Source organism: Mirounga leonina, unplaced genomic scaffold, assembly GCF_011800145.1.
Source record: "Mirounga leonina isolate KUSES-001 unplaced genomic scaffold, KU_Mleo_1.0 Mir_169, whole genome shotgun sequence".
Lineage (NCBI taxonomy): Eukaryota > Metazoa > Chordata > Mammalia > Carnivora > Phocidae > Mirounga > Mirounga leonina.
Genome location: NW_023270431.1, coordinates 7,908,535 through 7,936,212, shown reverse-complemented (window position 1 = coordinate 7,936,212; position 27,678 = coordinate 7,908,535). Strand labels below are relative to the sequence as shown.

At 36.1% G+C, this 27,678-nt stretch overlaps 1 protein-coding gene across 1 annotated transcript in view; it reads left to right on the top strand.

Moving 5' to 3' along the window:
• GBE1 (1,4-alpha-glucan branching enzyme 1) overlaps positions 1 to 27,678 on the top strand; it is a 281,160-nt gene that overhangs the window by 54,030 nt on the left and 199,452 nt on the right. Inside the window, exon 2 of the mRNA XM_035015151.1 lies at positions 81 to 250. Coding sequence (XP_034871042.1) covers positions 81 to 250 — 170 coding nt within the window. The remainder of the gene's footprint in view (positions 1 to 80; positions 251 to 27,678) is intronic.

Genomic DNA, 27,678 nt, shown 5'->3' with positions numbered 1-27,678 from the left:
TAAAGCATTTACTTAATTACAGTAGCTTTCCGGGAATATGATTTTGTTTTCTAACTTCCTTCTTTTGCACTTTTTCAAAGGTATAAGCGGTTTAAGGAGACTTTGAACAACATCGAAGAGAACGAAGGTGGTATTGATAAATTTTCCAGAGGTTATGAATCATTTGGTGTCCACACATGTGCCGATGGTGGTTTATACTGCAAAGAATGGGCCCCAGGAGCAGAAGGAGTTTTTCTTACTGGAGACTTCAGTAAGTGTTTGAAAGATTTAAAGTTAGTTGTACAAAATTTATTTATTTACTTAAAGACTTGTTATACTTCATAGATTTATATGAAAATTACTGATTACAAATATCCGACCTTTCAGATAGCCATCGGATTTGTTGTCTTTACCTTCATGTGGTTCCTACTGTCATGTAATACAGGTGTTCCTGAAAAGCTTTTATGTTCTGTAAAATCATGTACCAGAAGTAACAGAGTTTATGAGAAAAATAGTGCTAGGACAGACTGCTCCAAATTTATTCAACTTTGTTAGCAAGCCCTGACAAAATCAATAGCAAGCTGGGTGAAAATATTGGTGTAAGTTAAATCTCCACTAGCATTTGCACCTGGTTAGATGGCATTGTAGTTCTTGGATCTTCTAGAGCCTAATACCCTTTTTTGAGACCTCAGTAAAAGTAGACGTCTAATCTAGAGGATAAACTTCTGCATGACTCAATTCTTTTTGTTTTTCTTTTCCTTTTTTATAATACAATCTCAATTTTTTTTTAAATGAATATCTTCTTAGCCTGTTATTTGCACTGTTAATTTCATTAGGCAGTTAACCCGATGGAAAGCATAGTTGGTCTAGATGTCAGGCTTCTGGCTTACAGTCTAGTGAGGAAGAACTTGTATGTAAAGAACTATAATACAGTTGTATTCTAGTGGTATAAATAAATTACTGTAACAGTGACAAGAAAGAAAGCTCAGTTTTAGAAGTAGAATAATGAAAACCAGGCCTTGGCAAAATGTTCATAATACAAGGAAATATCAGAATGATAATCATCCTTAGTGCCGGGAGAGTACTGTGGTATTTAAAATTTTATTTTATCAGATTTAAAAGTCTACATGCTATATTATTCCAGTTATATGACATTCTAGAATTGGCAAAGCTATAGGGACAGAAGACAGAGTTGTCAGGGCTTGGAGGTAGGAGTTGTGAGTTGACAGAGGAGCACGAAGGAGCTTCTTGGGGTGATGAAAATATTTTATGTACCAGTTATGCTGGTTGTTACATGACTGCATACATTTGTCAAAATTTATAGACCTATACTTGTAAAAGACTGCATTTTATTGCATGTAGATTATACCTTAAAGAAGCCGACTTTTAAAAAGTTTTGATTTTATACATGTTGTCTAAAGCAGTACTGTCTAATAGAAATATAATGTAAGCCACTTATGTAATTCAGAACTTTTAGTAGCTATATTAAAAAAGGTAAAAGATGGACAGTTGAATGAATTTTAATAATGAAAAATTTTATTTAACCCAGTATATCAAAATATTTTAATACTAATATAATCAATATAAAATTCATTGAGGTATTTTTGTTCTTTTGTATTCTTTTAGCTCTGATATTTTTTCATTGGCAATACTTGATCTATATTTAGATTTAATAAAATTTTCAGTTTAAGAATACAAACCCAAGTTTTTTTCAAACAGAATTAAAAGTTCTAGTAACTGAGTTGAATAGTAATTTTAAAATTTAAATTTAATAAAGTAATTAAAATTAAATAAAATTTAAAATTCAGTTTCTCAGTTGCACTAACCTTATTTCAAGTGTTCAGTGGTTACATATGTCTACTGGCTCCTTTATTGGAAATCACAGGTCTAAGGACTTGCATTCCTGCAAATTAGATGAGGCCTGTTTCTTGAGAGTTATTGAAAACTTCAAGGAAAGTTTTGAGAAAGACCATGTGATCTGCTGACTTAGATTAGTTTTGTTTGCCTGATGATAATTATGAAATTATATAAAATTATGGGGATAAGAGACGTCTTAAATTTTATTAAAATAGTCATTAATAATTCTTTCTTAAACACAAACATTACTATTTCTCCATCTTCTCTATACAACTGTCTTGACTAGTAGTTTTTTGTTAAAAGACCATTTAGACATCCACCTATCATTCAGGCACTTTTGGCATTCTATTTTATTACTTCTTTTTATGGCCATTTATAAGATTGAGAAGTATTGATTGAGAATGTACAAGTTGATTTTTACATAGAGATACCAAAACTACTATAAGAACCTCAGTTAAAATTTGGTACTTGCGTTAGGTACCCCCTCCAACATATTTATGATTAAACCCACTAAGTAGGTTTTAGAAATATAAAAATATGGGAAAGGAACTATATGAGAATTAGATTTGGGAACTGTCATAAGGACTAATGTTGATTTACTAGAAATTGTGTCTCGTAAATATACTTGGGCCCTATGTGCATTTGGAAAACTGCATTTTAAAATTTTATTTAGGATTTAATGCTTATATATCAAAAGTATAATAATTAAAAAATTTTTTGTAAACAGAAAACTAAAAATTATCTACTTCCTATTTTAATGTAAAAATGCCCTCTGTTAACTTTTTTTTTTTTTTTACAATTCAAGTTGATTTTTTAAAATGCTACCCTTTGTGAGGGTGTGTAACATAATTTAAAATCTCTCCATATACTTGGGATAGCATTTGGTGAATTATTTTCATCAACCAATATTTATTAAGTGTCTAAGAATTTGAAGAACATCAGATTTAATCAGTGAGCCCTTAATTTTACTGGAGAGATGGGAAAAACTAAGATAAATGAAATTGTGATAGAAAATAGGAACAGGCAGTATGCTGGGAAAATTTAAATGACTAATCTATTTTTTCTTTCTTTTTTTTTTAAGATTTTATTTATTTATTTCAGAGACAGAGAGACAGAGAGCACAAGCATAAGTGGGGGAGGGCAGAGGGAGAAGCAGACTCCCTGCTTAGCAGAGAGCCCCATGCTGAGCTCCATTCCAGGGACCCAGGATCAAGACCTGAGCCCAAGTGGACTCTTAACTTCCTGAGCCACTCAGGCACCCCACTAACCTATTTTCTTATCTAGATGAAAGAATAGCTTTTCTGCCCAAAGTTACAGGGTCTCAGGGTCTCTGTATACATTAGATCTCAACTTCTTCTCACTAAGGAGCTTTCACTTAAAAAAGTTTGAAAATTGAGAGTAGAGCCAAACTTTTGGGTTAATAATGCATTTAAAAGAATATGTCTTTGGAAAAAAAAAATGTACCTGTGAGTAGTGAGCATTAATTTGATATGACTCTGTAGAGCATAGAATTTTGATGATGATGACAACATAGCTGAAAATACACCCTTAAAAAACTGAACTAACCATGCCTTTAACACAAGGAATTCTGTATTTTGTTTTTCCCTACTTAATTTTCTTTCCTTTTTTTTTCTTTTTAAAGAAGAGTTGAGCAAGAAGAAAGTCATTTTTCTTTGTTGAACTTTTTCTCAGCCTCCAAAATAGGTTAGATAATTTTATTGTTAAGTTTTCTAATGTATAAATTTGTACTAAACCAAAGGAAAAGAAAATGGATATTAATTAGCTAAACAACTATAGTATCTTTTTTCATTACAAAATGCATATGAAGATTAGTTAAAATGTTCTTGGTAGCTTTGCTGATCATATTAAAATGTTTTAAAAAACATTTAAAAACATTTAAAACACATTTAACTGTATTCATGACTGTACTCATATTTATCAGCTGATAGGTTGACACAGCAATAAACTTAAAAGGTTCTGTAGAATTAATCTCCAACTGTAACATTGATATAAGATATAATATTGTATATTGATACTAATATAAGGTGAAATACCACCTTATATTAAAAAAAATTGCTTCTTCACCTATTGGCAGAGATTTAAAAAGTAACATAACTTTATATTTTTATCATTGAAGTGTAATATAATTTAAAACATTGCTTTTATACCTACCTCTTCTCTCAACCCCCAAAGATAATATAAAACAGTTCTTCAGACACCAGCAACAAAAACTTTATTTCGTCTAATTGCTAAATTGACTGTTACTTATATTTACCTGAAAATGGAAATTTTCTTAATTTAGTTTTTACCTAAATGATGAGACATTTGTGGTATTTTTTTTAGGAGAATATAAATTAAAGAATGTCTAGACTTTAATTCTGTATTATGAAAAATTGTACCTGTAATCAAAATACTCTAGCATACTGTGATATTTGTCTCCTCTTTTAATCATTTTAGAAGTGGACTGCGCTATACGTTCTTTCTCTGGGCTTATTCATAATGTTGCTGGTAAATATTTGTTCTATTGTGGTTTTTTTGCCAACCTACCTGAAGATAATTTAGGTACGACTATTCAGAATAGTCAAAAACAAATGATCTTTAAGAAAGAAATTGCCATGAATTGGATGTAAAAAAAAAAAAAAAAGGTTTGAAATCATCGTTGAGCTTTCGAAACACAGTTCTTCCTTTGGCTCAGTGGGGATAAAATGATGATATTTGTCTTACTTGCCTAAACTGGGTTGCTGTAGATACTAACTAGATTGTAGATGAGAAAACATTTTATACCTTATTCAGTGCTCAAGAAATGTTAATTGACAGGATTGAAAAAATTCTCTCATTTGTAATGGTCTTTTCTTTCTTACTAAAGAAATTACTATTAATTTCAAAAGGCAGTTGACTCTTGCGCGAGTCCAATGATTTAGTCTCTGTGTTGTCCAAACCGAAGTGGATCTAGCTTTTGCCATCCACATTTTTAAAGCTTGAAAAGCAACTTCACTTTAAATATATTACACATATTTTTCTTTATTTGAGAGAAAATGAAACAGTCATTTCTTTTCCTTTAAGTCATTTTTTAAAAACTAGCTTTTTAAGCAGCTAGCAGCTGCCATCGCAACCCAGGAGGACAGTGGATATATAATGACATTCATCAGAATTGGAATCTTACCACCCAAAAAGTATTTCTGGGCAAGCCAGAAACTACTTAAAGGTTCGAGATGAATTTCTAAAACTTTGAATCATCTTCAATAGAGCAAAGATTCATTCTTTAGAAAATTAAGTGTGATTTAAAATATACTTGGAGTTTTGGAACTAAACCATGTTTATTGCAGGTTTCTAAATAATTGAAGAAAACTGGGTGCTTTCCAGTAGTTAGATGATAATAAGTAGAGAGAAAGGCAGTAAACTACGTATGTCAATATAAAATAATTGGGTTCTATTCGCTATAACTGAAAACATTTCATTTAAAATTACTAAGTCTGAGAGCTAGGCACTTTTCAAATAACCTAAATGTCTATCACTGAGGGACTACAAAAAAAAAAAGGAAAAAATAACACTCTGATTTTTATGCCTACAGAAAAAAGGAACCACAGATATTTTTGCAGAGTAGGAATGACATTAAGGAGAATTTTACCTGTTTCCTGGACAAAATTAGTCTGTAATTTTGTTTTCAGTTATACAATTGCCCAGAAGTTTACATCATCATAAAAGCCTTTGTATTTCTTCATTCCACATGCTCTGCAAGAGTGCTGCTGAAAGTGTACTCTGTGGACCAGTGTGGTTCCATGCACTGTAATTATTTGGCAGTGATGTACTGGCAGAAATTGGGATTGTAAGCATTTAGAGACTTTACTTGTTTTTAAGGATTTTATTTATTTATTTGAGAGAGGGGGAAAGAAAGTACGAGCGAGCATGGCAGGGAGGAACAGAGTGAGAGGGAGAGCAGACTCCCCACTAAGCAGGAAGCCAGATGCGGGGCTCGATCCCAGGCCCCAGGATCATCACCTGAACCGAAGGCATCTGCTTAACTGAGTGAGCCACCCAGGCACCTCAGCATTTAGAAACTTTAATAGTTTGACAGAGTAATTTTTTTTCAGAGAATTAGATTCATTAGGTGAATCTAATGATAATATAAAAATTGGGGCTTAAATTTTGAAAGCCTTTTTTTCCTTTTGATTTTCTAATAATTCATTTTATTACATTTGACATAAGATTTGGTCTATAATAGATTGGAATTTTTTTTTTTTTTAAAGGTAACTGATCCGTCAGCACAGAGAGTTTGGAGAAGCACCGATCTAAAAATTAGGGATTATCGGGCGCCTGGGTGGCTCAGTTGGTTAAGCGACTGCCTTCGGCTCAGGTCATGATCCTGGAGTCCCGGGATCGAGTCCCGCATTGGGCTCTCTGCTCGGCAGAGAGTCTGCTTCTCCCTCTGACCCTCCCCCCTCTCATGCTCGCTCTCAAATAAATAAATAAAATCTTAAAATAAAAAAATAAAAATAAAAAATAAAAATTAGGGATTATCTATTGGTTTAGAAGTCTTTTATGGTTGGAAGGTATAGTTCTGATGTCAACCTCCTTTGTATTCTCTTCCTTCCCGTAAATCTATCACTGCTGTGTTAGTCAGCTTTCACTGTGGTGTGGCATGTTACAAAAAACTCTAACATAATGGTTTGCAACTGCAAAGGCTACAGTTATGAGCTGTGCCTCAGTCCCGAGGGTCAAATTCTTCCCAGGATGATGGAGCAGCCCCTGTGTGGGGCACGCAGAGAGAAAGAATAGTGGAGGAAACCTGTTATGGTTTTAAAAGCTTCAGTTTGGCAGTGACACATGTGATTTCCACTTCCATTTCATTAACCAAATAATTTGGCCAAGCCTTATGTCCATAGGGCATGGGAGCACAATCTTCTTTTATGGAGGCTCATGAAACTTTGGGAATAATAGTATGAATGACCCGCATGGCAAAAAACACATACTTACAATATAAAGTGTAAACTTTCCAGATTCTTTGATATTCTAGATAATCTGTGTTATGTGTGTGATCAGAGGGGAGTTAGGTAGGTAGGGTAGTGCAGTAGTGCTCTCTACCTTGATTGTTGAGGGTTTTTTTTCTGGAATCTCTACTGACCTCTGGATTCAAGTGGAACTTCAAGGAGTTTTTTGTGAGTTAGACTCTTTCAACTTTCTGTGGGTCCTCTGTGAATGCATTTTTGTTATGTGGGTTCTCATAAGTTTGGCTCTTTGGAGATTGGGATGTTTCTAAAAAACAAATTTCTGGGATGGTCTGAGGACTCTTGATGTTGTTATTTTAGCAAAGAGGTGGCGACTGCAAGGTAGAGAGGTAGAAGGCATTAGGACTATAAACCAAACCAATACCGATGCTGAGAAATGGCTTCTTTGATGTATGTAAACTTAAAATAACCAGGCGCCTGGGTGGCTCAATTGGTTAAGCGACTGCCTTCGGCTCAGGTCATGATCCTGGAGTCCCGGGATCGAGTCCCACGTCGGGCTCCCTGCTCAGTAGGGAGTCTGCCTCTCTCTCTGACCCTCCCCCCTCTCATGCTCTCTATCTCATTCTCTCTCTCAAATAAATAAGTAAAATCTTTAAAAAAAAAAAAAAAAAACTTAAAATAACCAAACAGCCAAGGCATTTTGTAGGAAGTTGTCAGGACTTTCTCTAGCTTTCCAACCTGATGTTGCTACTCTCCTTCCCTTTATCTGTTTTTACTGATAGATTATTTCTTTTCAACGGAGTAGAGGTACAGTGGAGGTTTACTTAGCTAACGTCTACTTACCAAACTTAGTGAATATACTTCTGTTTGACAGGCTCACTCTGAATGATACTGACAACTTTCCACGGGATACTGAGCATGCATGGGTAGTTGACTGTAGTCTACCACGTGTATGCAGTTCAGCTCCTGCCAGTTACATTCAGTGCTTATTAGTGAGCTGGTTTCCCATCCCCTTCAAATCCTGTGAATGCCAATTCTTCTCATTATAATTCTGCAGTATAACATTATATAAAATGATGAACTATAAGTGTGACAGCAAAGAAAATTATTAAGTATTGGGAAAATCTCAGTAAGGACAAGTTGGAAAAAAATGGTTTTGAATTAAGTATGCACAAGTGAACTGTGAGAAAATGATATAAATCTAACAGTTTCACATGCAGATTACTTTGTGTGCACCATTTTAGCTTCTGTTCCATTATAACCCAAAGAGAATTGGAAATATAAATGTTGCATTGTAGGTGTGGGTTCATATAAGAAAGATACTGTAAAATCTTAATCAGAGGACCTAAGGAGAAATGCCTTTAATCTTATATCAGAATATGGGTGAATATTTATATTTGTATTTTAAGTAAAAACAAAATTTTTACTCTTTTGATGTGTATATGTGTGCATATACATAGCATATATGTATTTTATTATTCTCTGCTTTAACCAGTATTTTCAATACATGTACTAACCCTGCCCCAATTGTGCTGGATCAGAGAGCTTTGTTATAAGGTCTAATGGGATTATTTTTATAGGGAAGCATCCTTACCTCCTGGGATTCTAGGAAATTGCTGTTAGAGACCTTAAAGCTTTGAACTGTGTGACATAAATGATAGTTTTCTAGCCTCGTGTTGCTTTTTTAATAAATATCCTGTTAAAAATTTATGCTGTTCGGATATTACAATACTTTTCATTAGGTTTCAGTTTATTATTCTCAATTATTTATTTTTTGTCATTTTTTTTAACATTTTAAAAGATGAGCTATAATTCACATATCATAAAGTTTACCATTTCAAAATAGACACTTCAGTGGTTTTTTAGTATACTTACTATGGTGTACCACTATTATCACTGTCTAATTCCAGAACATTCCCATCATTCTAAACAGAAACATCTAGGGCGCCTGGGTGGCTCAGTTGGTTGGGTGACTGCCTTCGGCTCAGGTCATGATCCTGGAGTCCCTGGATCGAGTCCCGCATCGGGCTCCCTGCTTGGCGGGGAGTCTGCTTCTCCCTCTCCGGCTCCCCCCTCTTGTGCTCTCTCTCTCTCTCACTCTCTCTCTCAAATAAATAAAATAAAAACAAAACAAAACAAAACAAAAAAACGATAAACAGAAACATCTAACTGGTAGCAGTTAGTCCCGAATGTTCTCTCCCTCCATTCTCTGGCCACCACTAATCTGTTTTCTATCTCTGTGGATTTGCCTGTTTTGGACATTTCCTATAAATGGATCATACGATATGTGGCCTATCTTTCCAGTTTCTTTCACTTATCATAATGTTGTCAAGGTTCATTAAGAGTGTGGCATGTAGGGCGCCTGGGTGGCTCAGATGGTTAAGCGTCTGCCTTCGGCTCAGGTCATGATCCCGGGATCCTGGGATCGAGTCCTGCATCGGGTTCCCTGCTCCTTGGGAGCCTGCTTCTCTCTCTCTCTCTCTCTGTCTCTCATGAATAAATAAATAAAAATCTAAAAAAAAAAAAAAAAAAAGAGTGTGGCATGTAACAGTCCTTTATTCCTTTTTTGGTGTCTGAATAATATTTTACTGTATAGATATACCACATTTTGTTTATCCATTCTTCAGTGGCAGGACATTTGGGTTGTTTCTACTTTTTGGCTATTGGGAATAATGCTTTTATGAACATTTGTGTGCAAGATTTTATATGAACATGTGTTTTCAGTTCTCTTGGGTTGCCTTGGTTATTGATGTTCTTACCATTAATTGCCCTAAGATCCTTTCACTCACCCTGCTCTGCTCTGCACCACATTTCCATAGCTCCCTTGGCCTCCACCACTGTTGAGTTGGCTTAATGGGAGGTCCTAATGAATTACTTAAGGGGGGAGGAGGGAGAAGCCAGGGAATTTTCCCCTACTCCCTTGCCTACCCCTTTGTCTAAGTGAGACTGTTTCTCCTGCAGCAATTGTGTCTTGTAGTTTTTACTGCTTTTCTCTCTAAGCTCACCTCCTGCCAGGTAGGCTTGCCTTATTGCTAGCTTCTGTTGGATGTCCCTGGCTTCCAAGTCCTGGTAATCCTGCCTCTCTCTTAGGGGTGTTACCAGGTCCCTGTTATTGCTCATCTCTATTTGAATTCTTAGTTCTTCTACTACCTGTGTAACCAGTTTCCTATATTATGGGTCTTTTTTGAAAATAGGTAGCTTGGTTTCCACTCTGACCTCTCATTACTGGAATAGTATTTCCCTTCCATTAAACATGCTGAGTTATGCAGATATACAGGACACCTTTCACATTGTATTTTAGCTGTTTTAAAGCAGTCCTGGAATGGTTCAGCACAATGGCCCTGCCTCTGTTAAGGTATTTTCAATAATTTTTTTAAAAGTTAGATTTACTAACTTTGTGAATTTTTAAGTCTTTTTTGTGATAGAGGTATGTATTATAGAATTTCAGTTATTTTTTTTAAGATTTTATTTATTTATTTGAGAGAGAGAGAGAGCATGAGCAGCAGGAGGGGCAGAGGGAGAAGCAGACTCCCTGCTGAGCAGGGAGCCTGACATGGGGCATGATCCCAGGACCCTGGGATCATGACCTGAGCCAAAGTTAGATGCTTAACTGACTGAGCCACCCAGGCGCCCCAGAATTTCAGTTATTTTGTTCTAGAAAACTCAGCAATGGGAGATACTGTTATACTCTTTCTTTCTATTGTAGCAAATTAGTTATGTTTTACTTTAAACAGGATTTTGATGTTTTATCTATTAGAGAACAGTTTCATCTTCTTCATGCTTTGTTAAGTCTGGAACAACTTTTCCCAGTGTGTGGTCCATATATCACTTGAAGCAGAGTAACCTTGTGTTGTTAAAATGAAGGTTCCAGGGTAAATAACAAATCTTCTGAATCACAGTCGTAGGGTAGAGCTTAATGTTGATGATGTATTCCCCTCCTTTTTGAGGATTTGTATCATTTATATGCCAGTGGCTATTGTAGTATCATATATTCTTCCTTTTCATCTCCCCCCCGCCACCCACCATCTTCGTGGGGAAGGCATAGACATACTTTCTTTTCCTAGCACGTAGTACGCAATGTGCAACCTAAAAGAAATGACATATATATTCTTTATTTAGGAAGATTTTCTAGAAGGAGGGAAAAACATGTCTCCTAGGAAAGATTCAGATGGGCACGTCACTTACAGTGGAAGGTAGATTATTTCAGATTCCTGGGGTGGAGGAAATTTGGTTGTTACTCCCTTGCCAATTTATCATTGGTGTGTAGGCAGAATTGAGACCTTTTCAGATATGTAGGGATGCAGAAAGTTTATCTTCAAAGCATTCTTCCTCAGGATGTTACATATGGATACCAGCAGAATGAGGGAATAAATCAAGACAGAGGAAGACATGAGATGCAAGAACCAGTGACTCAGGTTTAGGAAAATAGTAAAGTGGAAAGAGGATTTGTCAGGCTATGCAACAGGCATAAGAGAACAGACAATTAGGAAGGGACCAGGTAGAGAAGACCCCACAATATTCCCTGGGAGGAGGTTCCCTGGGAGGAAAATGGCAGAATGGAGAAACCATTTGGAAACTTAGAAGAGTTTAGGATATGAATTGATGTTTTCAGTAGAAGAAAAAAGTAAGACTCAATTTAAACATGATGCTGGGAAGAGTCTTCTTTAGGTGGCTGTTAAGGATTGAATTTTTGTGTATCCCCCCAGATTTATATGTTGAAGCTCTAACCCCTAATGTGATGGTGTTTGAAGGTGAGGTTGTTGGGAAGTAATTACGCTTAGATGAGGTCATGGTGACCCTATGATGGGATTAGTGTCCTTAAAATAAGAGGGAGAGAGACTAGAGGACTCACTCTGTCTCTGTCCCATGTGAGGATACAGTGAGAAGGTAACAATCTGCAAACCAGGAAGAGAGCCTTCACTGTGAGCCACATCTTCTGGCATTTTGATCCTGAGCTTCCCAGACTTCACAACTATGAGAAATGAATGTCTGTTATTTAAGCCACCCATTTTGTTATGGCAGCCCAGACAGACTAGCAGAGTGGTACATGGTCATGTTATTGTACTGTGGACAAGCCTGCAATCCTAGTTTTCTACTTGGCTCTGCAATGAACAATATTTAATATAACATAAGAACATTCATTAGTTTTTAACTTTTGAATGACCTATAGAGGTATCATTAAACATTTAGTGTTTTAATTGTTTCTGTAAAAATAATATTGAAAGACTTTGGAAGATATTTTTTAAAATATTTTATTTATTTATTTGAGAGAGAGAAAGCGTGAGCAGGGAGGAGCAGAGAGAAAGGGAGAAAAAATCTGAAGCAGACTCCGCACTGAGCATGGAGGCCGCCATGGGGCTTGATCCCACGACCGCAAGATCATGACCTGAGCTGAAACCAAGAGTTCGTTGCTTAACTGACTGAGTCACCCAGGAGCCCCAGATTTTGGAAGATATATTTTTTAAAGATTTTATTTTATTTATTTGACACAGAGAGCACAAGCAGGGGGAGCAGCAGGCCGAGGGAGAGGGAGAAGCAGGCTTCCTGCTGAGTGGGGAGCTTATCATGGGGCTCTATCCCAGAATTCTTGGATCATGACCTGAGGTGAAGGCAGAGGCTTAACTGACTAAGCCACCCAGGTGACCCTGGAATATATTTTTAAAAGGCTATCATTATATGAGTAACCATAACCATTTAATTAAAGATTACTCATTAAAAATGTAAGTGAATTATATCTATATGGTGATAAATATTTATATCTATCCATGTAATATATATCAGTATAATATATCTTATATACATGCCACTTGATGAAACAGATATGCTGGGCAGATATATGCCTAATCTAGACATTGCTTTATGGATAGAAATATAAAGATGTTTGTTCAACATGTTCATCCTAAATAGGAGAAATAGGTGACAAGAAAGCTTGATCAGGACTGAAGGTGAATGAACCATGTGCAGATTGACAACTCTGGGCACATAATAGGAGTTTGTTTGCTTGTTTGTTTTTAACCCAGGCTATTCTAAAATTAGAATTGCTTTATTCTTGCTATCTCAGTTGACTGGTAAGTGTGCTTGGCTCCAAAGAACAAGGCTGTCATCTCTAGGTAAATTATTCACACACTTGATTCTGTTGAAGAGTTTTGGTTGAGAGTCCCAAGATTTTAGCCTCTGTATTAGTCGGGGGGCAGTAGGACATAGATGGCATGCTCAGGGGTTTCAATGGAGAGAGTTTAATGAAGGGCTTTTTACAGAAGGCTGGTGAGGGTTAAGGAACTACTAGAATTGGAAGCTGTTGCCTCTTAGGACGTAGGTACGAGAAAGGAAGGAATGGTTACTGGAACATAGTTAAAGCTAGAGTCATAAAAGAGGAGTCTGATTACAGGATCTGTGGCCAGAGAGAAAGGCAGCCACTGCCAGAGGAAGCAGGGATGAGTAGGTGTTAAATATCTCCATTTGTCTTATGCCAACATCCACCGTTGGCTAGTCCCAACTTGCCACTGGAATGCACGGGAGACCTGGAATTGCCGTCTACTTACTGATGCCAGCCTCCGGGGCCTCGAGCAGGCTTGAGAAATTCAGAAGGATCTTAAGGTAGTTCCTAGCATGGAGAAATGGAGAATAACCAGGATAGCTACCCAGATTTTTCTTAACATGATTTAGAGGGCGCTCAAATACTGGAGGCATTTCTGACTTTATTTTCTTCTAAGTGATCGCAACTTCTTTACATAATGACATCAATGTACTATGTACCTTCCATTCAAAGAGGAAGAAAACATTTTTGGTGCATTGGTTTCTTTCCCCCTTCCTTGCTGCTTTGTTTACACCCTCCCTATTCCTCCTTTTCTCCCTTTCTTCCTCTCCCATCTTCCCTCCCTGTTTTCATTCTCCCCACCCCCCAACCCTCCCTTCCTTCTTTTCTTTGGATATATCTTTAATCTTAACAATCCTGAACAAGGCTAGTAGCTAATATTAAGAAGCAGAAGAGTTTCAGGTTTTCAAAAGGGTCTGGGTTCTTAGGGTAAAGGAGATGGAACTTTATTTCTTAATCTACTTAAAGCAAGCAATTAGCTTTGTAGCAATTTGGCAAAGCCTTCTAAAATAGCATGAACCAATTTATACACAATTACCAGTACATCTAAAATCGGAGCAAGTAAACTCCAAGTTTTATTTTTTCTTTTTCCCCCTGAAATTATAGAATATAATCTTAAAGTCAGGTGCTTACTCTGTTAAAGTTGTAGTGTCTCTCAGATAATATTCCAGTTCACTAAATGTACAGTTGCATGGGAGTATATAGTGATTTTTTTTTTTAAAGCAGATTTATTTAAAAAAATCTGCTAGAGTCCTTGAAGTTAGGATCTGGAATTTAAATTCAACAATTTCACCTTCATCCCTCCCTACTTTCCTTTCCCTTGAGCAGCAATACTTATTGGGCACCTTCTATGTGCCAGACACTGTGCTAAGTAATGGAAATTCACTGATGCAGAAGAAGGAAAATAACCTTCTCCCCTAGCAGGGAAAATGGGTGGTCTCCTTTTAACTAGCAATTAATTGCCTAAGGTCATCTAGTCATAAAATTAAACTGGGATTTTGATATTATTCTAAGTATTGTGGGCATCCCTATGTGACTTTTTTAGGCAAAATAAATAAAAGATCAAAGATACCACTTTATAAAGATATTTTAGGAAATAAAGAATTATGTAAAATATTTCCCTAAGTACTTTCTAAAGTTGAAAAACAACTCTTAGAATATAATTCAGTAACAAACAATATACTCTTTCAAGATACTGGATCATTTTTCAGGATTTATTTTATTGCTTGTTTATTTTGGTGATATTTTGTGTGTTTATTTTTAAAGCAAAAGTATGAAAATGAAACTTTTGGGGTATATTTCCAGAGAATCTGTAATTGATTTAAATGATACATGAGACATTTTTTGTCAAACTGAAGTGAGCTAGAAAAAATCTCTTAGAATAGCTGTATTTAGATTTTAATGAAACTAGGCAGAAAGGAGACTAAAGTGAATTTCCTTTTTAGTCTTTTAAATGAAAAAGTGCATCATTTGTCCTATATATCTTATTCATCATCAGTCATAGCAAAGCATTCATTCCCATGAGAGAGATAATGGATTCAGAGAGCCGAGAGGAATGGAAGATTGTCATTCAATGCAGATGAGTTTTAGTAATATTTTTATCATGAGAAATTGGGTTGCAGAACCTTAAGATTTGGAATTAAGTTGCCATAGATATATTTAATTAAAAGTAGATTGCTTTAACCTTTCTTTAAGTTAGAAATAGGTTTAAAATCTTAAATTAAATTTATAGTTAGTTTGTATTTAACTTGTATTCAGGACTTGCCTTTAATAGGGATTCTTTATAAGGTATAGCCCCAAAAAGGTACATTTTAATTGAACTATTACAGTGAACATATGAAGAAAGTTTCTGAAAGGATATTATAACTTTGTATATTGGATCAAAGTATGGTTTACTTTTCTGCTGAGGGAGAAAGTAACCAAACTTATCAAACCAAACTAAAAAGGGAGACTGAAAGGGGGATCTGCATCCTGAACTCTCTTAAAGCCTCATCGACACAACTCCTTAATCAGTATAAATTATATTTCCTAGTGTTTTATTGTTATCACCTGATGGGTTGGGGGTTGGTTTCTCATTGATAATACTGTTCAGTGGCTAATACTTTTCTAGAAGTTGAAATATATGAAGAATGAAGTTACCAAAGTAGAAAAGCAAATGAACATATATATGTGTGTGTGTACATATATACATATATATGTATATATATATATGTACATATACACATATATGTATGTGCCAGATTTGTGAACTCTAATATTACAGAATCAGTTTTAGGTTAATTAGAGGAAATTAGAATGCTCCAAGCTCATTCTGTGATCTTATCTAATTGTGCATTCTTAGTCCAAGGCATTAAAAAAAAAGTAAGTTGAATGAAGAAGGTTGTGTAGTCAACTACTAGCCTTGACCGCACCTCCCAGGCCTGGAAATGCATGCCCTAGTTCAGGATGTTGTTTATCCCCTCAGTCTGAGCAGACACAGGTTTGGGCTGTGTTTGGGGCCATGCCCATTCCCCGCTGGAGGAAAGCCAAAGGAGTAGGGAGGGGGGGATGCTGCAGCTTCAGTCTGTCATCAAGCCTGGGGCTCCTATCAATCAACTTTTTTCTGAGGGTTACAAAGTCAGAAGAGGGCCTTTATCTTAGATCTACTCAGATACTTTATAACTTTATTCTTGGGAATTGAAACTTTTTTTAATAGCTAGGTCATGCTGACTAGCCCAAAAGTATCTCAGATTAATTGTACTTATTAAATCAAAATAAACTCTGTCAAAAGGTAAGTCTATTCATGGTAACTTTCATTTCCTTTCTAAAGGAAAAGCTTCTATAGAAAATAGTCCATATTTGTTCTCCTTTTCCCTCCTCTCCACGGGGTGAGGTAATCACAAACCGCAATCTCCTATAAATATACCATCATTACCCAGAAGGTAATTGCAACATTATATAGTTGTTAATCTTTTCTCAATGAAGATCGAGATTCATTCTCTCTCAGAGGCTCAGTAAGAAAGCATGGCCATGTGAGGCATACAGAAAATGGGAATTCATTGTTGTTGTAAGCTTATAGCTTATCCTCATTTAGACTTTATTTTGTTTCACACCTTCATCGTCAGCCATGTAAGAAGAGCTTGCTCTGTACAGTGCTGTAGAGCAAGTAAGATCAGATGAAAATGTGTGAGAGCTCTTAGCACAGTGCCTGACATCTTGCACATTCACAATAAATATTTCTTCACTAACTCATTTTTGTCTTTGTCTGGCATTTTCTAGTTTAAAGGAGAATGTGAACATTATTGTCTAGATGGTCAAAACATGCCCTTGCTGGGTTACTTTTTGAAGCTGTGGACTCTCCAGCCAGGCTCATTGGTGGTGGTATTGTTCCAAATTGAAAGCATAACAATTTTTTTTTCTATGGAATAAGTAGACTATACCAGGATAATTCCTTTCTTATGGACTTTGGATTCATCCCTTTACCAAATGTTTCAGTATTTTGTTTAGAAGTCATTGGAACAATAGAGAGTTGAAGATAGAGCTGTGGAAAAGCTCAATTTAGAGGTATAAGGATGATGAAGAAGAGGTGGTGAAGGCATGAAAGAAGAAATAGCATTAGGAAAATGAGAAGAGTGTCCTATCATAACATAGAAAGAGGAGAGGGCTTTTCAAGTAAAAGATGGATGTATACAGTATTATTATATTATCTTCATAATATCAAAAATGTAGTGAACATTTAACTGTGCAATACGTGCTTAATATAGACTTGCACTAAATCTTCCCAGTCGCCCATTGAGGTAGATACTATTACTGTCCTCACGGTCCAGGCGAGTACACTGAGACTTAGACTCTGGAACTCACAGCTGCTAACCTGTGCCAGAGTCAGATTTCATTGAAGATATTGTGTCTGTATGTTGTAACCACTGAGCTAGACAAGGGGTGAGGACCATAAGCTTTCAGGAAAGTGAGTTCCATTTGCAGCTTTTCTTTGTAGTGGTAGGGAGTTTCCTTAACAGAGAGTTGTTTCTTTATTTTACAGACGTGGAAATTCAAATTCAAGAAGTTATATAATCTGCCAAAAGTCACGTATCTAGTAAATAGTCATTGAAAGGTTTATCTATAAGTATTCTGTACATACTCATTTTTTGAGGCTCTGTTTACCAATAGCATCCCAATTTTGTACCTTTGATTTACATATAATTCCTATGATGTACATCTGAAACTCATGTTTCTATCTCTAGAAGCTGATTTATACTTTTGGGATAATTTTATATCTAAACTTTAAGACATCAGTATTGAGTGTGTGTGTGACATTATATACATATATAATACAATAGATATATAAGTAATTAGATGGTTTACATTCTTTACCTTTGAGTTGTGAGACAGGAAAATTCAAAGTGGACTGAGTTGAAAGAGAATTCATATATTTAATTTCTTTTCATTTTTTTTCAATGTATTTGAAGGATGAAGCTTCATATCATTAAGATTACATTTGTTTTGAACCTTGGCTACCATTTTTCAAATCTAAACTTATTTGGCTATATCTACCACATATGGTTTCACGGGATTGTTCCTATTAACATGAATTTCACCTTTCATGGTGATTTTGAAACTAATCTTGAAGGAAGCTTCAAGAAATTTTGTTTGTTGGATGACACGACCTGATGATGAATTGAATATGGTGGGAAAGGGAAAGGCAAGGGAAAGTTACAGAACATATAACATTCAATATTATGTCATTTATTTTAAGACATACACAAGCATACACAACACACACACAACTTTTGCTTCTATAAATAACAGTAAATGTATTTATAAATATGTGTCTTATGAAGTATGTATGAATGTATTGAGGTGTGTGTGAAGTAGGTATTGAAGAACCACATGACTTAGAATGTACTATGTTAGGGGAAGAAGGGGTCTTGGGGAGGTGGTCAGTTGAGCTATTTTAGTCAGACTTAATCACACTTACAACATTGTAATGTCTAGTATTGGAAAACAGGAAAATAAAGAGAATCATAGATGATCCTCACAGATGAATCTCATAGATTTAATCATCATTTAAAATTATTATTGGGCTGCTCTTGTGGAATATTTTAGAGATAATCATTCAGTTAGGATAAGTAGTAATGATAAAAGAGAAAATGAATTATTAGCAAATGTTTAGTACATACTTTAAGATGAATAATATCACTATTATAGCTTAAAAGTACATATTAAATGTAACTATAAAATAATGAGTAGTTTTGGTAACTATTTAATGCACACATCGATTTTCTGCTACGTGCCTGCTCTACTACCAGAGCTGGAGAGATATCTACCTTATTACTCTTTGCTTGCTATTTCTGTATCTAGCTCTTATTGTCTACTTGATTTATAATCCTACATCTGAGATCCAGTTCATTCATTTCTTTGGGGAACCTTAATGAGAGGGAATTTAGAGAGGAAGCATGCACATAGAGTTTGGACTGAAAGGATGCACATATGACCTTGGTTGGTGTTGAGTGTCCACTGAGTATCAGAGAACTTGAGTTCACATACTCTTCAGGTAGGTCAGCAGTGTCCATAACTGAGGAAATCTCCTTATTGTGTTCAGTAGAGACCAAGGGCAGGCACAGGGAAAGCAGATAGTTCTCTGTCTCCAGAGTATCAGATTCAAAGGATTTTGCAATGGGCAAATGGCCAGTGGTCAAGAGACAATGGAGGGAGCTTAGAGCTTAGTCTGTTAAAAAAGAAGTGGTACCGTGGACTAGCCCTCTAGTGGTGGGGGAGAGTGTTAATGGGATAAGAAGGCAGAGCCTTGCAGGCCCATTTAGGAGGTGGGTAAAAGTGACAGAAACATTTTAATGATTTTGTTTCAAATTTTAGAGTTTTTTAATCTGTTCAGTCCAGTAGTTAAAACATGCTTATTCACTTTGTTTGACTTTAGATAAATGGCTATTAAATTAGAAGCCAGAAAACCTGGTAATAGTAAGTGGTTTCAATGTGCTTTATTTTAATGTAATTGCCTTAATGGAAGTCAGATTTATTCTTGAACATGTTAAACCTCCATATAACTTGCCAGTATTTTCCTGAAATTGGCTCTCTGATTTCTGAAATGGGAGTGGGGAAAAATGTGAAAATTGATGGCCTCAAGCTTTTTAAAACCCAAATTGAAACTTGGACTACAAAGAGAGAAGTTTAACCTGAGAGTTTATGCCTATATCAACATGACACAGAGCAGCAATTGAAGTTTTCTTACACCCCACAGATCTAATAAACACATTGGTTCATTTAAAAGTGATTCAGTTTTCTTGGATTTGGGATTTCAGAAAAGAATGAGTATAGCCTAATGAATTATGTGTTATGTGCGTTATAAATGTAGAAATCACACATAGAGGTCTATTTTAGATGCTACTTGTATGTAGATAGGGATAATTAGGCATTTTGTGAATCTTTACATTAACAGCTTATTGAACATTTTAGAAAAATCAGCTTTGAGTGGTGATACTTTTTTTTAAGTAAGCTCTATGCTCACCGTGGGGCTTGAACTCATGGCCCTGAGATCGAGAGTCGCATGCTGTACTGACTGAGCCAGCCCGGCGCCCCTTGGGTGGTGATAATTAATTATATATATTAGATTAATTATATATAATTATATATATACACACACTTTCAAAACTTAGAGTTTTGTAACTTTTTTCACTTTATGTATATATTACATATAATTAATACGTTATTAAATACTACCACTCATAAGAAGGTGATCTTCTGAAACGTTTGTATATTATATAAATTACACATAATAGCTTTAGAATTTAGAACATAAAGGAGAAAATCAAGATCTCTTTTAAAATACAAGTAAATACATTCATGTTTCTTTTAATATAATTTTGCTTTTAAGTCTACATAATTTAGTTAGTGATACATGTTAATTGAAAAGATTAATGAAAAGGAATTACCTAGATTTTTGTGCTTCTTAATCATTTATACTACTTACTAAATATAGAGATAATTTTTTATAATCCTAGGGTATAACGAAGTCTTATTAAAGGAATACTATTTATGTTTACTTGCAAAACTAAAAAGAAATGATTTTTTTATGTCTGTTCTTTACTGAATTTCCAGTTGCCCAGTTATCTTATGAATTCAATTTGGTATAAAAAGTTGAAATTTATTCTTTCATTAAAACATTGTTGAGTACTTATTATGTGGGAGGTACTGTACTAGGTGTTGCCATACAAAGATAGATAAAACTTGATCCTTACCTTTAAATAGCTTATAGTAAAAAACAAATCAGCACAGACACATATAATAAGTGCTGTAATAGATATAGATTTAGGCTACTTGTGGGATGTTCAGAGGGGTAGTGCTCACTCTTATTTGGTGCACAAGTCATCTGTGGCCATAGTAACGCCGTGTAACACATTATCCCAAACTTCATATGTAACAACAGTAGCATTTATTTCTCACTCCTGTATTTGTGGATCTGCTAGGGGGGCCTCTGGTTTGTAGAGGTCTAGATATACTTACGGAAAATGATAGGGCAGCAATCAAGATTTTTTTGGTGGGGGATGAAGCTGCTGATGAGGGATAGGGGAATTGTTGCAAAGCATTATCAAAACTCATTGTCTAAAAGGTGCAAAGAAAAAAAAAGTGCAAAGATTGCTATAGCAGCAATTCTATGTTTCAGACTCCATGATGCAAGTTATTCCAGACTGAATGAGACCTCTAGATCCATGATGCCTTCTGACATGACTAGGTCTCTTTGATGTCTGCTCCAACCTCTCCAAACACTGTCTTCCTGAACGTTTCTTCTTGAACATTGGCCTTCTACCATACTTGCCCTGTAAATCTGCATCTAATTGTTCAATATCTCTGCTCCTTCACAGCTTCTAGGCCCGGTGAGGAAAAATCACATAGCCATATGTCCTGCTGCTTCCGTGGGTTCATGGCCATTAACAGTCCACAGAAACCATTTGCACACTCCCCAGCCCGCTCTTCCTTACATCCTCCGTAGGGGCTATTTAATTCTACCACCTCTTCCAAATCCCTCATTTCACTGCATTCCTCATTCTCCCTTAGCATAAAACCTGCTCTTACTTTTCAGAGATAGTAGAAGCCAACAGAAAGGAAAATTTCAGCTTCTAAACCATTTCCCTAAAGAGATCTATTCATCCTTCCCACATGCTTTCAATAGGTATTAGAAGAAATTGATGTCATGAGTCCCTACTTTGAATCCCACTCTCTTTTCTTCCTTAGTATGATAGATCCATATACCTCTATTTCTCCCACCAGCTTCTCCCTCTGCTGCTTCCTTTCTCTCTGCATACAAACTTTTTCACATCTTTCCTTCCTTCAATATACTGGAAAACTAAAGACAATTCCTTCCTTAATTCTTGATCAGATTTTTAGAATGATATTGTAGATCATTGGCTACCAAACCTGTGTGTGCACAACAAAAAATTAGGGAGCTTTATAAAAGTGCAGTCCCACTCCTGGGTCTGACTCAAGGATCTGAGATGGGGTCTGTTGATTTCTAACTTTTAAAAGCAGCCATGTTGGTTAAGTGTCTGACTCTTGATTTCTGCTCAGGTCATGGTATTGGGGTCGCCCTACATCTGGCTCCAGGCTGGACATGGAAACTGCTTGGGATTCTCTCTCTCCCTCTTCTTCTGCCCCTACCCCCCTTCACGCTCACTGGCTCGCTCTCTCTTTTTCTCTCCTTCTCATAAGTGAATGAAGAATGAATGAATGAATGAATGATGAATGAATGAATGGGTTTTAAAAGCAGCCATGTTAGGGAACTCTGGTCATAAATGAATCTGTACTGGCAGAGGTAACACTCACTATTAGTATGTGAATAAGTTTATAGAATTGTAAGTTTAAGGAAGTATGTATATACACATACTTTTATATATAATTCATATTGTGGAAACATATGTATGTGCATATAAATACCTGTATAGTAAAGAAAAAGAAAACTTTATACTAAGGTATTAATGTAGAGGGAGTTGGGTTTATGAGGTTTTTTTTTTAATGACTGTTTTTTAAATTGTATTTTTTGCCTTTTATTCTACACAGAATACACATTTCTTTTGTAGTAAGAAAAAAAATAGGTAATAGTACCCTCGTGCACATGTGTTCCTCCATTAAGCCTCCCATTCCCTCAGATTAGGTATCTTTTCTGTAGTATTTGACCTTAACTGCAGTCATAGATTGTGTTGACCATTTCTAGTCCTTTTGAATTCTCTTTTCTCTTACTTCCATTTTCCCTGTCCTGTTTCAGTAACCACCCATGCAAGAAATCATCACTGTCACCTCTAATAACCAAACACTGCTTCTTATCAATTTTAACTCTGAAATAGCTTTCAAATGCATTCCTTTTCCTCCCTATCTTTACTGTTGTGATGTAAGAGAACCAACTGATGTGGGTATCACTGACACCCAAGGAGGAGTGACCAGGAGTTTCAAATGTTCAAATGCGGGCGCCTGGGTGGCTCAGTTGGTTAAGCAACTGCCTTCGGCTCAGGTCTTGATCCTGGAGTCCCGGGATCGAGTCCCACATCGGGCTCCCTGCTCGGCAGGGAGTCTGCTTCTCCCTCTGACCCTCCTCCCTCTCATGCTCTCTGTCTTTCATTCTCTCTCTCTCAAATAAATAAATAAAATCTTAAAAAAAAATGTTCAAATGCCACTGAAAGCTCATGTAGGTTGAAGTCTGAAAAAAACAGTTGGGATTGGAAAGTTGGAGGTCTTCACTGGTGAACTTTGCCAGAGTATTTCAGGAACATTTTAGGGGATGAAGAAGTAGAGTAAGTGGAGATAGTAGTCAAAAAATAGGCCTGTCAGTGACAGGAGAAAGAGAGTGACTTGGACCGAAAGGGGGGTTTTTCTTCATTGTCATCGATATTATTTGAGAATTAGCAAGTATATCAGTTCCCATCATATTTGAATGCTGAGAATAACAAGCCTATAGAAAGAGAATGTTTGAAAACCTCAGAACATGAAAAAATAAATAAAAACAGATAAAAGGAAAGAATGGAATCAAGAAGTTAGCCTTGAACAGGAGAGAGAGAAAAAAACAAAACAAAACAAAAACAAAAAGCCTCTTCTACAGACTAAAGGAAAGGAGGTAAAGATGGCTGCTGGTATCAGTTTGTAGGTTTGAAAGCAGAAAGCTGAGGGAGTTCTTGCCTGATGGCTCTATTTTTCCCTGTGAAGTTGAAAACAAAGTTTTCTGCTGCAAGGAAGGGAGTATATGTGTTTACCTCTCTGTGGACGTACTAGAAGCTACTCAGAAGGGGTCATTTTTTATTGTTCTCTCTCTTTTCCCCTCTCTCTTTTTCTCTCTCTCAATCTCTCTTTCTCCTCCCTCCCTCCCTCTCTCTTTCTCTCTCTGTCTTGCTGTCACTCTCTTTTACTTTTGTGGTTGTCAGCCGTATGGCTATACACCAAGAATAATGATGGGATTATTGTTGACAGTCAAGGTTGAGTGTTTAGGGAGCAGCCCGAATCCCATGCTCTCAGTTGCTTAGCTGGGAATGGTGACTTGGTTGGGTAACTGCCACAGACCTGCCTAACAGTTTCAAGGCTTGCAAACATTTACTGTCGAGCTTTTTATTAATGAAAATATCCACATGCAGAATTTACTTCCTAAAACATAAGATTCCAGAAGAATAGCCTTAATTCGTAGCGCAGACATAAAATCTAGTTAAGAGCCCAGTGTGTGTTATGTGCATTTCTAAGGTAGAGAGATGCTGGACTGGGTCCAGACTGTTTATGTATGTCGTGCGTAAGAGTACACACAAACAGAAGCTGGAGTCAAGCCAGCGTGGGTTCAAATCCTGGCTCTGTCACTTCATTGCTGTGGGACTTTGGCTTTATTGCTCTCCCTCTTTGAGCTTATTTCCTCATCCATCAGATGAAGTCTGTATTACTTTATAGGACTTCCGAGATAATTGAATTAGATATTGAATGTCAAGCTCTGAGGACAATCTTTAACTACTGTTGCTGCCTTCGGTGTCACCAAGTCATCCTATTTTTTGTTAATGTAATGACTTTTATTACTTCTTCTATCACAATAAAACTCTCCATTCCTGTGTCATTCAAGACAGCATCTGCTCAAACCATTTTTTTTTAAGAGAGTGGGTTTTGTGATAGTTTTATAGATTTCTTTTCTTTATAGGACTCTTCAGAGTCCAACGTAAGTTCTGACAGCAGCAGCAGTTTGTATGTTTATGTTGGTAATTACCCATAAATCTATTGCTAGTCTGGGCTCCAGAAGAAGATACACTTTTTTTTTTTTTCCCTTTGCTTAAAAGCCTGTTTTCCCCCCATCTTCTAATGTGGTCAAGTGTTCTACCTTTGCAGAACCTTGAAACATTTAATCATTTTCTCTTCAAAGAAGTCTTCAGCTATCCAACTTGACTCTTTGTTCTACTTATTGACCAAGCTATCTTCTCAGCATTAAATTTTTATATATGTCTCCCTACATGGTCTTTCCCTTTACAATTATCTCTGATACAATCTGATTTTAGTGTAGGGCAAAAAGCTCAATAGAAATGAACAGATAAAGGCTATCTGACCTTTAAAATATTTTTTATTTTTCGAACAGCTTTATTGAGATAGAATTCGCATACTATACAACTTAACTATTTAAAGCATACAATTCCATGGTTTTTAATGTATTAAAAATAGTGTTGTGCAACCATAGCCACAATCAATTTTAGAACATTTTCATCACCCCGAAAGAAACCCTGTACCAACTATCACCTCACAATCCTCCCATCCCTTCCCTAGTCCTAGGCAACCAAATACTTTATATAATTTGCCTATCCTGGATATTTCAGATAAATGTAATTATATGTGATCTTTTGTGACTGGCTTCATACACTTGGCATAATGTTTTCAAGGTTCCATGTTGTAGCAGGTATCAGTACTTCATTTCTTTATGGCCAAGTAATATTCTACCACATGAATATGCAAAATTTTCTTTATCCATTTATTAGTTAATGCACAAGTATGTGTTTACCTTTGACTATCATGAGTAATGATGCAATGAACATTCATATACAAGTTTTTATGTGGATATATGTTTTTATTTCTCTTGGGTATATAACTAGGAATGGAATTGTTGAGTCAAATAGTAACTATATCTTTGACTGTATCTTTAGCTTTTTGAGGAACTTTCAACCTGTTTTCCAAGGTGTCTGTGCAGTTTTACATTTCCACCAGCAGTGAGTGAAGTTTCCAATTTACCCACAGTGTCACCAATAAATTATCTATCTTTTTGACTATTGTCATCCCATTGTGAATGAAGTGATAGCTCATTGTGGTTTTGATTTGCATTTTCCTACTGACTAATAAGGTTGAACATCTTTTCATGTGCTTATTGGCTGTTTTTACATCTTCCTTGTAGAAAGATCTGTTCAGATCCTTTGCTCATTTTTAAAAATTTGGTTGTTGGGGCACCTGGGTGGTTCAGTCGTTAAGCGTCTGCCTTCGACTCAGGTCATGATCCCAGAGTCCTGGGATTGAGCCCTGCATCGGGGTCCCTGCTCAGCCAGGAGCCTGCTTCTCCCTCTCCCACTTCCCCTGCTTGTGTTCCCGCTCTCACTGTCTCTCTCTGTCAAATAGATAAATAAAAATCTAAAAAAATAATAAAAATTTGGTTGTCTTTTTATTATTAAGTTGTAAATGTTCTTTGCATATTCTAGACTTAAGTCTCTTATCAGATATATGATTTGGAAATATTTTCTCCCATCCTGTAAGTTGTCTTTTCACTTTCTTAATGGTGTCCTTTGACACAGAAAATTCTTAATTTTGGAGAAGTCCAATATATCGTTTTTTTCTTTTGTTCCTGGTACTCGTGGTGCCATATTTAAGAATTGGATTGTGAAGATTTACCCCTGTGTTTTTTTCTATGAACTTTATAGTTTTAGCTCTTACATTTAAGTCTTTTTAAAAAAGATTTTATTTATTTATTTGAGAAAGAGAGAAAGAGTGGGGGAGGGGGACAAGCTGACTCTGCGCTGAGTGCAGAGCCTAACTCAGGGCTCGATCCCATGACCCTGAGATAATGACCTGAGCCGAAATCAAAAGTTGAGGCTCAACTGACTGAGCCACCCAGGCACCCCTACATTTTAGTCTTTGATTTATTTTGAGTTAGTTTTGTGCATATTTTGAAGTAGGGGTCCAAATATATTCTATTGTATGTAGAGATGCAGTTGTCCTAGTACTATCTATTGAAAAGACTATTCTTTCCCCATTGAATGCTCTTGGTCACCTTTATCGAAAATCACTTGATCACAGACACTTGGGTTGTTACATTGCTAGACATATTAGAAAATATTATTTTTCTTTCATTGGTATACTTTTGTAAGTGGCTATAGGGTTAGAAAGGAGACTTTTATAATTGCTTTCCTGATTACTGTAGACCTCTGTCATGCATCCACCCCAGGGGCCAATTCAGGTAGAATATCTTAAGTTGAAAGGTTGTGTTGTGTAGAGAAGAGTTTCTAAACTCAAATCTATGCTGAAGCCAGGGAAGTCAGAAATGGGTTAAGTTGCGATCCATAGTGATATAGCATATAAGAGGGACCTGGAGTGTGGGCTCTAAGAGAGCCTCCCTACTCCCACAGATATTTGCTGACGTGGAGGAATACAGTTCAACATTTACTAGTCAGTTAAGACATAATTGAGGGCCATTCTTGGCCCATGGGATGACATTGCTGCCTCTGATGACTGATTGTATTGCATTAGTACTTTTCTCCCATTCTTTCCCTTTCCTATTTCATGTTTTCTATGTTCTTTCTAAGCAAATATTGTACCACTTCCTAGCTTTATTAATTTCCCCCTGCTTTACTGTCACTTAAAGATTATAAAATAAAAGGATGGTCAAATCCAGACCAAAAACAAACCCAGGTAAAATGGCATAGAAATCAATAATAGAAGTCACAGCAAAGATAAATGCCATTATCTTTAGGTCCCAAGTAACATTTACTTTTGGTTAAGTATAGGTGGCAAGAATTGCTAGAAATTGGATAGGTTTTCAGACCCAATTGCCATGATAGAATTTAGTATACTCTTAACTTGTGCTGAACCAAGTAAACTAAAAATAAATGGAGAATTTAAAACAAATTATGTAATTTTCAAGGATATGGAATATGTACAAAGGTAGATCATATATCCAAACACTTTTTAGAACTGAGTTTTGAGTAGTGGGCTCTGAATGGAGCAATAAATGATGAAGAGGGGGCCCAGCTAGAAAGGAACACGTCAAGCAGAGCAACCTTGATTTCACATGTTTTATGTAGTTTTCATGCTGGATTTTTCCATAAA